General features: G+C 31.1%; 2 protein-coding genes across 4 annotated transcripts in view; one reads left to right on the top strand and one right to left on the bottom strand.

Moving 5' to 3' along the window:
* The window catches only part of LOC139514128 (centromere protein F-like), a 31,656-nt gene extending 27,587 nt beyond the window's left edge, over window positions 1-4,069 (bottom strand). For both annotated transcript variants that reach the window (XM_071302881.1, XM_071302882.1), the window contains exon 1: window positions 3,996-4,069. The gene's annotated coding sequence lies outside the window, so the exon portion shown is untranslated. The remainder of the gene's footprint in view (window positions 1-3,995) is intronic.
* Window positions 4,070-4,222: 153 nt separating this feature from the next.
* LOC139514134 (tyrosine-protein phosphatase non-receptor type 14-like) overlaps window positions 4,223-15,508 on the top strand; it is a 31,222-nt gene continuing 19,936 nt past the window's right edge. The window contains exons 1-10 of one of the 2 annotated variants that reach the window (XM_071302900.1): window positions 4,223-4,382; window positions 6,343-6,566; window positions 8,550-8,728; window positions 9,428-9,525; window positions 10,273-10,343; window positions 11,012-11,170; window positions 12,246-12,334; window positions 13,765-13,846; window positions 14,234-14,316; window positions 15,160-15,213. In XM_071302900.1, the coding sequence (XP_071159001.1) occupies window positions 6,393-6,566; window positions 8,550-8,728; window positions 9,428-9,525; window positions 10,273-10,343; window positions 11,012-11,170; window positions 12,246-12,334; window positions 13,765-13,846; window positions 14,234-14,316; window positions 15,160-15,213 (989 nt within the window). In that variant the 5' untranslated portion in view covers window positions 4,223-4,382; window positions 6,343-6,392. The remainder of the gene's footprint in view (window positions 4,383-6,342; window positions 6,567-8,549; window positions 8,729-9,427; window positions 9,526-10,272; window positions 10,344-11,011; window positions 11,171-12,245; window positions 12,335-13,764; window positions 13,847-14,233; window positions 14,317-15,159; window positions 15,214-15,508) is intronic. The other variant, XM_071302901.1, reaches the window with a different exon arrangement.

Genomic DNA, 15,508 nt, shown 5'->3' with positions numbered 1-15,508 from the left:
TTTTTGTAGCATTCATGGTATGATTTAGTCTTGTTTTTTATGTTTCACCAGTAAACCAAATATTTGTAAGTTATATTATTTTTTTAATCTTGTAAGGCCGACTTGTCATATTTTATAGGTTAAAGCTCTTCCTTTTTTTTTTAGTTTTTCGTTGAAAACATTTTAGAAAAGACTCTTCTGCCTTTTATCAAATCTGTTTATCCAGATGGTCACCGTTTTCAACAAGACAACGACCCAAAACATCGCTCCAAGCTTGCCAAAAGTTTCATGATCGACAATGGCATTCAGTGGTGGGACTGCTGGCCCTCCGAATCTCCCGATATCAACCCAATTGAAATGGTATGGAATATGCTGAAACGCAGACTTGCTAAAAAAAACCTTAAAACTAAAGATGACCTTCAGACAGCTCTACAAGAGTTTTGGACCAGAGATCTTACTATTGAGTACTGCAACCGCTTTATTGACCATTTATATAAAGTTGTCCCAGTAGTAATAGCATTAGAAGGACGTGCAACAGCCGATGTACCTCGCAAAATATTTCCTGAAAGGTCTTATGGTAAATCGATAAGTTACTTCAAAACCAAGTTAGATGACCCAAGTTTCACCAAGAAGATCGAACACCTCCTACCACACTAAGAAAACCAAGTCAAGAACTACGAGAGATGCAGCAGAAACTTTTTCATAACAGTCTTTTTCAAGGCTACACAAATCATTCAAAAAGATATCTTTAATTTGTTGTACACTCAAAGGGGGGCTTCAAAGAGTTTTACTAATTATACCCATTGCCTTATCAAGTAGTGACCCTCTACTGTTTGTGACTGATTTCTAAAACGTATAGATTTTTTTATCCTACATATTCTTGTTCTTCAAGAACAAAAGAAAATATCGAATTTTTTTGTAAACACATATTTACGCTATTCAGTAAGTTTTATATTATAATTGAGAAAATTTGCTGCCTTCTATTTAACCTAGAAAAAATCTCGAAAATATTTTTTTTTGCTGCAAACTATTTTATTGAGAAAAAAATCTCGATTTTTTTTATTTTTTTATCATAGAATTTTAAGCCAGTTGAATATGACGTTGTGTTTTTTTTACAAAGAATACACACTGGACATAGTTACATGCTAGGCTAATAATATCTTTTATAATTTTATCAATCGTAACTACTCTCGCTATACAGTACAATAATTATTGAAGAGTTATTTCTTCGTGCAAACAGAAAGCCGGCCGAGTAGTTCCGATTGATGATTATATCCATGAAATTGAACAGGAAACCCCTAAAGTTTTAAACACATGTACACACGTGATATTATCGTGTCAACCTTGACCCCGCTTTCACCAGCAATGCATTTAAATGTTCGGTCAAATTCTCTTCCAATCCAAACATTTTATTACAATAAAAATAACCATCGTATCTTACAAACGAAAAACTAGTTTTCAATAATAGACGTTTCAGCAGCTGTTTCATTCGGGTATTTCTTGTTACAGTAATATTTCACGTTTTGAGAATATATAAGAGGGGGGATAGGACCTTTATCGGGACTCCATGATCGGGTGTTTTTAAGCTTGGGATTTCAAGAGTAACACTTTCGGGTTCCGGAAATTCTTTTTCGAATTAGGGGACCTCGGGATTTCGTGATTTTAAGTCCGGGATTTCGGGATTTTGTTTTTTTAAGCCCGGCATTTGGGATCAGGACCCCTTCTTACCCTCCCTCACATGACGTTTTCAAATATGAATAAAGATGGGAAACTCATGTCTTTTTAAAAGAAAACTAATCTACGAAATTACTAGAACATATAACTCGGGACGAAATGTAGAAGTAATGAGAAAAGAACGGAAAGGAAAAGATATTTTAATTTATATTCGAATCGTAAATAAAAACTGAGAAGATAAATAAGAGAACAATAATGTGTAGAATGTTTCTTCCTCAGACCATGCAGACAGACCTGAAAAAAAACCATATTTCTTTTTAATATTGGTAAATTAAATAATTAGAACTGAAACAATCTGAAAACCGTTCATGCCTTTTAAATGTCTATTATGTAATTATCGATTTTACCTGTTACATTATCATAACTAATTACATAATATTAAGTAGCATGTGCGGCCGACCATGCACGCTTGGCTGATTTTATTGCACCTATTATCAGCTGATGATTTGATTGACAACAGGTAATCAATCATCGACATTTAAGTCGCTGATGCTGAGCCTTTTTAAAACCTGCGACATTTTTCAGACCATGTCACGGAATGTACTGTACATCAATGGAATTTTGTATGAATATTTACCTACAGTCATGATGGTCAGAATATCTATCTTTTTATAATGAATAATTTTTTTTTCTATGAAAAATATATGTAAATTGTTTTTTATTAACATGATTAACCTACTCTGTATTCCTGTACAAAATTATGGCATGGACATCGTTTTTTCATATAGTTTTCCTTTCATTTTGGAAAATCGCGAAAGACGTAAGGAGCATGTCATTTTGAAATTCCTAAAAATAGGAATAGCTTGACCTTAGTCCGAGATTACTCTGACGTCCAACGGCTGTTTTGCCAGACAAGCTGAGGGCTGTGGGACGTCAGAGCTCCTCCCATATCAAAAAGTGGATATTTGCCCACCCAAAATAGATGCGCTGCTTCGTCGCTTCAGGTGCCAAATGAGGGCCTTGGAATTATATAAATCGGGCATCAATCTGTTTATTTTTCATTTATCTCTTCATTAATGTAAGTTTAATTATATAATTCCAAGGCCTTCAAATCTCACCACTTCTCCCTATCAGTTTCAAAAAGAGAAGTCACTTCTCCCTATAATTCTGAAGTAGTGTGAGCCCTGAAGACATGTTTATTTATTTAAAAGAGTAGAAAAAACGTATTCTGCACTAATTTTCTACGCTGGAAGTAGCGTAGTGACGTCAATGTGTAGTTTCCCCGCTTGATGAGTTCAAACACAAATACAGAACGAACCAACAAGATGACCGATTTTAGACTACAGTATTGGAAAGAACATCCTATGATTTATGACTACACAGTAGATTACAACTTCACGATCTGAGGTAGCACAGTAATCAACAGTGATAGTGACAGTGAAATAGAGCCAAATATAGAGGAGCAAGCTGATCTCCTGCGTTTGGATACACTTCGCCTTAGGTAGACTTGGGTAGCTACATGTACATTTTGTACATGTAGGTATAACATGTATAACTATCATTTGCAACAGATAATTTGTATGTCCTTCATCATGATTATATGGGGACGAAGTCCCCAATAACAGTAGAAAATTCATTAAAAAAAAAATTCGGGAAAATTTCCCGAATTTTTCATTGTACTAATGAACTCAAAATCGTTCAATTTTTTTTATGTCATGTTTTGAAATCCCGGACCTGCGCAGAAATGTACAATATACTTCCTTTTTCCGGTCTCGTTTGTATGAAACTTTGAGTAAAATATATATTTATCAGTCTAGTATAAAATAGGAAGAAACGCGCAATACCAATTTCATTTTTAATAATTCCTTGATATGAAAAAACGTTACCTAATGATAGCGTTTCTTTGTTTACATTGCATATGACGTCATAATTTAAATAACGTCACAACTAAAATCCCTAACAACAGAACCAAACTCGGAAACGTTACGGTATTTCCGTTTCTTTTTTTTTTTTGACAAATAATTAAGCTACAAAAAAATAATTCATACAGACTTCGTCCCCATTTACAGGTAATGCCTGCCTCATATTAGCACTTAAGCATGCCCAGTTAAGCCTTTGTCAGTTTATGGCAAATTATGCCAATTATGTGTCCTTCTTCTCTTGTAAATTATTTCAAATTTAATTTTGGGAAATAAAAATTATATTCTGTTCTAATTTCTATTTCACTTTAATCTTTATTCATAATTATTTCGTTCGATTAGTGTTAAATGAAAAGGATAGAATAGGGTTATTTTTGGTAATGTAAAAGAATAAAAGATGGGTGGAAACCTTTCAAATTATACCTAGGTACTCAACAAGTTGCTGTTTATATTTTCAAATTTCCCTCATTAATTAAGTGCGCGTGCGCAAATATGCCAAAAATACATTATCGTAAAATATTGAAGGTATTTGAAAATTATCTTCACACTTTATACGTACAAACTATAATTTTAACATTTTTTTCTTGTTTTAAATATTTTTTATTTTAGCATAATTCGATAATTTGGTAACATCGATATTACGACATCCGTGGCACGACACGATTTACGACATTTTGAAATGTTGACAAATTTTTCTACCTGGGCACACCTGCATCAATGATACACTAATTTGCATTCGATCATTTAGTTATTTATTATAAAAGATGCGTTATTTAAAAATACATCTATTGCACAGCTAAGTGAACATAGGTAAGCTGTTTATTTTACTCTTAGAAACGAAAAGTAAAACACGAAGGTCTTGGGGTAAAAATATTTGTATGCAGTTACTGAGTTATAACTTACTTTTACTTAGACATGTAACCAAATTTCTTATTTTTTCACACTATGAGGCTTTTTCTTCTATTCAGGTTATCAAATCAATAGTCAATCAAATAGAATATGTATTTCATAAGGGATACACACACAACTTTGATTTTTCCCTCATTGACAGACATTGTATTTTAATCATCATTAAATTAATCCATGATTCAATTTCACCTTAATAACGCTATTTGTCAGATGTCCATCATTAATTAAAGACAACAAAAAGGTTCCCGTAAATTTTTTACGTCACAATTCAAAATATCTGAAGCCACATTAATAGAAAGTGATTGTTGTATGACATGTATGATGTCAAAAGTTCTAGAGGCGCAGATTTTTTGGTCAAATTTCCAGTGCAGATTTCCAAATAACGATATGGTGTATTATGTCATAATTTGACATATCTTTTACGGGGTGTATGGTAGAACCCTATTGGTAGTCAAATATAAGACTTTTTCAATACAGAGAAACTGGAATGGGTCGAATTTAGCGCTCAATGTTGTGAGAGTTACATCATAGACGTTGTGACGTCACGGTCAACATGGCTACATGTAGTTCAGCAGTCCCATTCATAAACAAGGTGGCAGCCAAGTGATGCATTTACTTAAATGAGTGCAAATGATCGACCAAATAAGATAAAATTGTTAGTTGATTCATTATTTAATTACAGACATAATAATATACAGAATTCTATATGTCAGAAGGAACAGCCATTGAGCTAAGGAAAATTAACATGACATCTCCCGGGGTAATGGATGGCAACATCCAGGTATTATATGGGTTGGCAATGCCGAGGGGCTATGAGTTTTGTAAGGATGTGCGTTATCCAAATAATATAATCCAGGGACAAAACTCTATAGGGTTATTAGATAGAAAAAAAATCTAGTCATTGCTAGTGGGCACTTTGGAATTCTTGAAGTTTTGTGGAGAAACTAAACCAACCTTAAATTCAAATTGACCATACAACTGATATGAACAGATAAACATGATAAATAGTAACAATATTGTCTAAACTTATTTATTTAAAAATTTCGGTATACACATTTTGTACAATATCATCTATGATATAATATCACTCCAATTATATTTTTTATTGCCTATATAAAACAATTTCGTTAAGTGATAAGCATGAAAACACTACACAACCTAAACAATAATGGAATTTCACTTATTCCTACTGTCTTATGAAAGGAGAGTAATTTCTCCCTCACCAAAATTTTAGATTAGGCCCTGATCAATGTAACCTCAACTTTCCAAAATAAATTATAGAAAAACCAAATAAATTATACATGTACATTTAATAGGGCTTGAATTCGAACACCTATCATGCCTATGGTTATATGACTCTGAAATTTTTAACTTCCTGAAATGTAGGATTAATTTTCAACAACTCAAGCTCAAGGGAATATTTTTTTTTAACCCTTGACCATAAAAATTTGATGGGACAGTCAATTTATTTTAGAGTTTGCGATACATTTCAATTTTTAATCAAATATTTCATTATAATTTAATCATTTATAAGTAAAGCATGCAAGTTATTTTAGTGTGCACATTCTTGTATTTAAATGATGATGAAGTTTATTAAGTACTGTCAATCACTAGACCAGAGGTTAGTAAAGGTTTTGTTAGCTGCAATATATTAATACTGTAACAGATCTGACAATATATCTGTTTCATTTTCCTGAGTTTACTTCCTTGGTCTATCACAATGACATATTTTTTTTCTTAGTATTAAGATTTTGACTTTGGAAATGATTCCTAATGACCTTTGTGTTTGTTTTATTAAAAAAACATTGGAGTTTATTATACATTGTATTTACTCATTATTTCCTGTTTGCTTTATATTCAGATTTTGTGGTGTATTATTCAAAAGAAAAGAACTAATGATTACTTAAAAAAATGCCGTTTGGAATAAAATTTAAAAGAACAAGACGTTATGAAATATCATCAAAGAATGCGTTGGTTGTTGGTGTACATATGCTGGACAATTCCTATTTAGAGTGTACACTGACCTCAGAGAGTACAGGTCAACAGTGTTTGGACAGTATAGCTCAAAGGATTGAACTTGAGGAGGTAAATGGACCTCTTATCATTTTCTTTTTATGATATTGATTTGTGCCGTTTAACATGTTTAATAGAATTAAAGGAGATTTTGACCCCAGTTGTAAACATCAAGAGACAGCAACCCATTAATCAAATACATGTACAAAATGTATGAATAAAACCTTTCAGTATTTATTTATGTTTCTTTTGAAATCATTTAGTACAATTTTATATTAGCTACTGTTTATCAATTTATTTAACAAAATAAAATCAAATGGCAACTACATGCGATAGTGAAGTAACATTTCAAAATACCACTTCTATTTAGGTTTGAATAAAAATATCATAATTAATTTGTCTAAATCGAAACTAATGATTCTTTAGCATGTTTAGTCAAAAATATCATTACAAAATATTTTCCACGATAATCATATGATATACATTTTGTAGTTTCTTAAAGGTCATAGATATACCTTTGCAATATTTCATCCTGCTTTCAGGGGGAAATGGTTGAATATAATAAATATCTAAGTTAGGTTTTCTTGTCTCAATATTATAGAGTTGCTTTGGTTAGGATTTTTATGGAGTTTATTTTTAAAAAGACTTAAAATGTTATGTCTTTATTCAGTCTGGGCGTGTAGCTTTTGTAAAACATACATTTAGTGTAATGGTTTACTTTTATAAATTGTTATTTGGATGGAGAGTTGTCTCATTAGCATCCATACCACATCTTCCTATATCTATTTAGAAGAGTAGGAATTTCACCATGTCAACAATTTGGAGATGAACTAAATGACAAAGATTTAAAGGGGATGAACTAAATGACAAAGATTTAAATGTATCATTCTGTTGAATATTCTTTGGTGAAGAGATATTTAGATTTTTTTTGTAACCAAACTTTTTTTTTTTTAATTCTGACACATATACACTATACAAAATATTTGTTATAAAAAGTTACTGTGACAACAGATTTTATGATGAATTACGCTCTTTTTTGTCTAATCAGTAACAAAGATCTATTATTTTTTTTATTGCATGTTTTTTTTTAAAATTTATTACATGTATGCATGGTCAGTGATATACATGTATGTAACCAGGTAACATTTGTAAAAAAAGACAAATTTTATTATTCGTCATTGACTCGTTTGTTTGTTGTTTTATTGATGACTTCAAAAAACCTTTGTTACATTTTTTTTTTTACCTTTGATTGGTTTTAAATATCTGTTTTAAATGTTTACCACATATTTGTCTAACATGATTGTCTTATCAGAATTATCTGATCGTATCTTTATCTGTAAATAATTCAGACAAAGAAGTTTATGTGTAAATATAGATGAGATTAAAAAGACAAATGTACATTATGTTTTTATCATGATTGGCAATATGAATAACAAAAAAATTATATTCAAATGTATACAAAAGTATAAATGGATTGTTATTTAAGATTTTTAAAATAATTTTTTCACAATAAACATGATAAAGATGTCATTTCTGAATTATTTGTATAGAAATTTTAAAGCATATTTGACAAAGGACAAAGACCTTGAAAATTGTTATTAATTTTTAAAAAATTCAACAGTAAAAATTAATGCTTCCTTTAATTTTGTTGCCCTGATTTACAAATTGTTGAAATGCATTTTTTATTTTGATATCTGTGATGTTTACTTTAAAAATTTAAATGGCCGTATGCAATCTTTTCTGTTTTTAGCTAAACATTTGCAGAATTGTCTTGAATTTTACATTATAATAAGAAAAATAAAGCATAATGATAATAGTGTATCAATTCTTGAAATCAAAATCACTACATATATATATGAAAAATTACAAAAACAAAGGAACAACACTTTTGTTGCTGTTTTCATCTGAAAGTGACATGCAACTCTCTTACTTTTCTTAAAATTAATACATATTAGTTATTATGTTACTATCAGTGAATACACTAAAGGGCATTGATAAACAAGATATCAAATTGTCATGATATCTTCCTTGTTAAAATTATTTATATTTTTCCAGACTCAGTATTTTGGATTACGCTATGTGACTAAAAAATTACAGTTTCACTGGATCGAGTTGGATAAACCTCTGAAGAAACAGTTAGACAAACATGCCCAAGCCTCCAATTCACCCAGGTTATATTTTGGAGTTATGTTTTATATACCTGGAGCTCATAAACTGGCAGATGAAGTAGCAAGGTAATCAAAAATAAGAATTTATATCTTAGGCCAAAAATGAAAATAAAATTGTTCAATGTTTATTGTTATATAAAAAAGAACATATGGTATGATTTCCAATGAGACAACTCTCCACAAGAGACCAAATGACACATAAATTAACAGCTATAGGTCAATGTACAGCCTTCGACAATGAGCAAAGCCCATACAGCATAGTCAGAATTAAAAGACCCTGAAATCACAAATTTAAAACAATTCAAACGAGAAACCTAACAGGCTAATTAAAGTACAAAAAAAAGAATGAAAAACAAATATGTACCACAGCAACACACAACAACCACTGAATCACAGGCTTTCTCTCACACCAGCTCTTAGTTTACAGTCTTCACGCTGAACTGCTAAATCTACAGGCCCGCAGCTCAATTTTTGAAAAGTTTTAGTTAGATTCTGTTGGCCTGTAGGTCTGATTTTTACAGGCCCGAGAGCAATTTTACCAGCCTGGGCTGCCTAGGCTGCCACTCGGCGTGAAGACTGAGTTTACAAGGTGAGACAACTCCTTTCAAGTCACAATTTGAGAAAGAACCATTATAAGTCAAAGAACAGCTTCAACACAGAGCCTTTGCTTCATAAAACAACAAGCTATAAAGGTCCCCAAAAATATCATTCATGTTATTAAAGGAACAATAGTATTAAAAGTCTTTGCACATTTTTACATTGTAGATTTCAATATTTCCTCCAGTTGAAGAATGATATTGTCGATGGAAGAATTCCATTGTCTGTAGATCAGGCTGTTCGTCTCTCCGCTCTTAGTTTACAAGGTAAAGTTTACTTCATGATATTGTAGATGGAAAAATTCCATTGTCTGTAGATCAGGCTGTTCTGTTCGTCTTTCTACTCTTAGTTTACAAGGTAAAATCCAATGGAAGATTTGTTATAATATATAAAGTTATTTCAGGGTTTTGATTATTGAGACTAATGCAATTGGGTATGTATCTCAATGAAAACAACTTGCATTCTGATATCTGATAAAAATGTCTGCATTGAGATAATCATGAATCTTGCATTTTTGTAAACTATCACAACAATAAATGTATATACTAATCTGTGAATTGATTGTAAGTTTTACTGAAATGATTTTGACTTACAAGTAAAATGATTTTTCCTTGTTCTAAATTGATATCATAACAGGATGATTTCATTGGATGGACTAAAAACTCATAAAAATATGGTATTAAATAAGAGGAAGGGGAATCACTATTAATTTTAAGATGATTTCTTCTTGAGTTAAGCTTATTATTAATGAAAGTGGAATGAAATTTGTAAACAAATAAAGATTTCATTCAGCGACAGAGAGGTCTCTTTTACAAAGCATCGAAATAGAGAGATATTTTTTATGTACATGGCATTAGATGAATTGATTTTTAACCAGAATTAAAGTTTGATGTAATTCTACTATAGAGATGGTGCTTGTTTGAATAAATGTGTGGCATGGGATGTTATGAACTTGTTAACACTAAGGTTTGTTGAATCTTATTTACCTATAATGTTATTTATTATATTTCCAGCTGAGTTTGATGATTATCAAGAAGACAAGAATGCCCAAGACTACTTCAAAGATAACGCTTTGTTTCCTAAGGTAATTTTTGTGTAACTACAATTTTAAGTCACAAACTGCTGAGCTGTCATATTTATCTGGTAAAATGCATAGGATATTGGGTTATATTTTGTTTATCATACTTCTTGCATGTATATCTTTATAATCAGAGAAAAATGCAATTGGTTATCTCTTGTTTATTATAATCAATGCAGCAGCTACTGCTAAACTTTTTAGTTTTTTCAACAGTTCGAAACATATCACAGTATATCCTTAGTTTTCAAATAGAATAAAATTTTGAAAAAATAGCTTCTTTGGCCACTTCTGCAGTTGTATTATGCTGAGCTTTTGATTATAGATTGTTCTTATGTTGAGCTGTAACACCAATGTCCCAGCTTAGTTTAAATCACCACATTCTTTATGTGAATGTCCAAAGTGAAGAGCCTGTAGTTTAGTGTCTGTCATATTTTTTCATTAATTGTTTTTTTATGAATTAGACCATTAATTTTCTCAATTGAATTGTTTCATAATTTTATGAATGGGCCTTTTATAGCTGGCTATACAGTATGTGTTTTCTCATTGTTGAAGGCCATACAGATGCCTTTAATTGCTTGCATCCACTTTATTTGAAATTTTTTAGATAGTTATCCCATAGGTTATCATACCTAATCTCCTGTTTTTTTTACTAAATAAATATTTATTTTTAACAGACCATGTGTAAGGATGAGTCCACAGTTACAGAAATGATGCATGAAGCTTTGAATTGTTACATTAATTTACATGGTGTACATCATGTCAAAGCTGAAATCAATTACATCAAGGATATACAAATGATGGATGGGTATGGAATGGATTACTACGCTGCTAAGGTAATTACAATTAGGCTTATTGAGATGGAGAACAGCAATAAAAGCACTGGTTTTTTGCTTTTTGTGTTTTTTTTGTGCATTTACTGATTTTGTTTCATGGATGGAAACCCCATATCCTTTGTTTTTCTGTTAAGAACTGATTTGACAGGGTAAAAACTAATATTTTCCATCAAGAGGCACAACTGCCCACAATTTTTAAAAGATAAACAAACATAAGCACTACTGACAATTGCAAATAATGTTTTAGGGCATAGATAATTTTCTGCTGTGGCTCTGCTAATCTTTTTTCCTGATTGAAATAGATTGGATTGAAGAAGGATATTCATGAGATATCAAGTAAAATGCCATGGAAAAAAGTTTCTAACATTAAAAGGATTGACACCAAAATACTGCTTGTAGGTTATAGATTATGTCCCTTTGTTGTCATTAGTTTCAGCATGTTAGAATTTAAAACTAAAGTACATATATGGTAGTTGATACTTAGAGTCAAATAACCTGACAGATTTGTTTGAGTTTGTTATAAAATAGTAATTATTCTATTTTAGTCATTATTCATTTCATAGACAGGCAAACTGAGCAATGAGATATTACAAATAATGATTAAACTGATTGTGAATTTATTGCAGATTTTCTTATGTATTCTACAATCCGGAACTGATTACAAGTTCACTCTTCAATCCATAATCAGTTTTACATTCAGCATTTTAACTGTTGAAGTTATAAGTTCAACATGGTCAAATCTGACCTACAAACTTTAAGTTGGCAGGCAACCTTGCTACCTGATGCCTCATGTGACCTTTAAAAAATGTTTTTAAATTTGTTATGTTGATTGTTGTTGTATTAAACCACTTGCTTAAAAGTTAACTCAAGTTACCTGAGGCAATTTTAAGGTATAACCTTATACCTATTGAGGGTATTGTAGCATTTTTTTTTTATTTATTGAATTCTATAAGAAATTGCTATGAAAAAGTAAGAAAATGTCTAACAAAACTCTTCAGAGAAATCCACAAATGCACAAACTGCAAGTCAAATAACACATTACTATGTATACTATGTTTTGCTGTATTTTTTGCAGGATGAAAAAGGGAGAGAACTTTATCTAGGAACATTTTATCAGGGAATGTTTGCTCGTTATCTCCATGGAGAGGCAACAGTATTTTTCAGGTATGATTCCCTATAAATAGTCCATTTTCATATTACTGACTTTTGACTTCTGAATTTATATTTTTTCGACAGTTTACCTTCTGTTTGGTATGACATCCTGGTACTCTGTCAAGCAAGAGCTACGTAAATAAGTGAAAGCAAGATTTTAATCGTTACAATTTTGAGGGAAGGTTAACAGTTTAAATTCTTTCTATGCATGACTTAATCATCTAAAAACATCCCCCAAAATTGAACAGATCATATATTTTATTTTACCTCTTTTGGTTGCTTGTTATTGACCAAGTACCAGGATGTTCTACCAAATACCAGGTAACCTGTCGAAAAATTGTAGAACCCGGAGTCAAAAGTTGGTTATATGAAAAAGATGTATTGTTACTATTTATCAGTGATTTGTTTTATAAAAAGATCTCCCACCTTTGCTGATGAAGCATAGCTGCTTAACTTCAAGTGGCAAATTAATATATAAAAAAGAAGATGTGGTATGATTGCCAATGAGACAACTATCCACAAAAGACCAAAATGAAACAGACATTAACAACTATAGGTCACTGTACGGCCTTCAACAATGAGCAAAGCCCATGCACTTGATGATTCAGGACGAGAACATATTTAATAATGTAATGTGAATATTTACCTTGTTTTGTACTAGACCTATACACTGAGCTGGAACTTTAATGTGCTGGTTCACAGTCTGCATGATTTAATGTGCTAGTTCACAGTGTCAGTCTTCATGATTTAATGTGCTAGTTCACAGTCTGCATGATTTAATGTGCTAGTTCACAGACTGCATGATTTAATGTGCTAGTTCACAGTCTGCATGATTTAATGTGCTAGTTCACAGTCTGCATGAGGACATGTCATTTTACCTGGACATATTATCATGATAAGCCTTTGCTCTTACTCTTTAATGCTGCATGTTGAGTTAAAAAGCAGCAAATATCAAGTTTAAAGTCTTTGGTTTGACATGGTCTGTGTTCAAACCCACGACCTCCAGCACTCCAGGCAAACAGACTACCACAAGACCACCATGGAGGTCTCTATTACCATAAAAGTTAATTTCATGTAAAATTTCCATGAAGTTTTCCATCTATCTGTCAGATATAAAAAATAAGTAAAACAAAGGAAGATAACTCCAATTCCAAATATACAATGTGATTCACTGCTAAATATAATTTAATAGATATAGGAAGATGTGGTGTGAGTGCCAATGAGACAACTCTCCATACAAATAACAATTTAAAAAGTAAACCATTATAGGTTAAAGTACGGCCTTCAACACGGAGCTTAAGTTCACATACCAAAATAAAAACCTTAAGTGCTCACAAGCACTTTGATTGTGAAGTCTGGTTGCTGTCTCAATGATGATTTCTCCGCATAAGTTTTATCATTCTTACATTATTTGATTATAGTAATTCTGTTTACTATTTCAGGTGGAATGAAATAGCTCGTCTAAACCAGAGTAAGAAAACATTAGAAATAGACACATCCAAAAGTTCATCTCAGTACCATATGGTAATCTTATTATTCTTATCTAGATTTTGTGTTATATAATTGAGAGTTAATTCATAGGATACTTATTTTAGTATAATAAGTACCGACAGTACAGGAAAAAATAATAGTTTTAAACTCATTGAAGCTGAAGTCCAATCAACTTGAAACTTAGTACACTTGATCCTTATGATATGATCTTTCTAATTTTTTTTGGCCCAAATTTCACAGTCCACTGAACATAGAAAATGATAGTGCGAGTGGCGCAGCCATGTACTGGGGACACATTCTTGTTATTTTATACTTCAAGGGAAACCCCTTACCAAGATAACAGAACCCAAAGAAATATATGTACTTTCAAATTTGTATGGAAGAAATACTAAGATTTTTTTTACCTTCAACTTTTTACAGGAAGATAGTGATACAGCAAAATATGTGAGAAGATTTGGTCTATTGCAACAAAAGTTTTACAGGATGAATAAAACAACACCAAGGTAATAGAAGTTTGATTGACTTTAGCTCCTCCCACGTTTTGATTGGCTTTAGCTCCTCCCATATTTTGGTTGGCTTTAGCTCCTCCCACATTTTGATTGGCTTTAGCTCATCCCACCTGAATTTTCAATTGGAGACATGCATTTACAATAAAAAAAAATCTTCATTTGCAAGAAAGAAATATTTTTTTCACTACACATCAATTGAGTGAATAGAATGAATGAATGTTATTAAAATTAGCAAAAAAAATAAATAAAAAACACATGCAAATGTAACACGTTCAATACAGATTGTTATTTTATTGCAAAAGTTCCTATGTTTATGTTAAAAAATCTACATTTTTGAGTGTTTACAATACACAATGTCAAAAATTGAAACCTGGTCCATGGCTAGTATTTTATTTTTATTTTGCAAGTAATAACAATATCTTCTATTCACAGCTTATTTTTTTCAGTTTTTGTTTTTGTGTGCAATTTTTGTATTTGGTATATCCTCTTTATACAGCCTCCTTTTAAACAAGTGAAATTGATTTAAAAAAAAATAGGGTGGTTGTATATCAAGGAAAAAGTATTCTAAATTAAATGCACAAATTTGCAAATTTATTTTTGAAATAAGTATCAGCTTGTGATAGGCTTTTATTATGAAATTATCAACCTATAATGAAAGTCTATTTTTCGTCAAAAAATTATTATTATAACAATGATTTTGATTTGAACACAACTTACAAACTACAATTACAACAATTTTACTTCAAAATTGAACAACAAAATTATTTTTTCTCCATTAATTATTTGCTGAGTTTTCAAAACACCTATTCACTGCTTGTGTATGGTTTATGATTGTAGTTCAAGTGTTGTAGATTTGAATGAATTTCCTGAGACGAGCAACATGTATATATCGTAAGCATAGTTCACGCATGATTCAACAGGTGACAAGACTAACATCTATATCATCATCTGGCTTTATATACATACTAGTATTAAGATCTCCTTTACTAAGGAACACTAGAATTCCAACACTTAGTTTTTTAAATGGTGGGGGATTGTAATCATTGAATTTTTTTTTATATAAAAAAAAAGGTACCATAGACAAGAATATTTTTTTTTGTGTTTTAAATTAAAAAAAATTGTGTTTTAAATTATTTTTTTTACTCAGTATGAAGGGACAGCTTCTATTTTATAGTTTATTATCTTA

The sequence above is a fragment of the Mytilus edulis genome, chromosome 3 (genome assembly GCF_963676685.1).
Source record: "Mytilus edulis chromosome 3, xbMytEdul2.2, whole genome shotgun sequence".
Taxonomy (NCBI): domain Eukaryota; kingdom Metazoa; phylum Mollusca; class Bivalvia; order Mytilida; family Mytilidae; genus Mytilus; species Mytilus edulis.
This window is presented reverse-complemented; position numbering and strand designations above follow the sequence as displayed.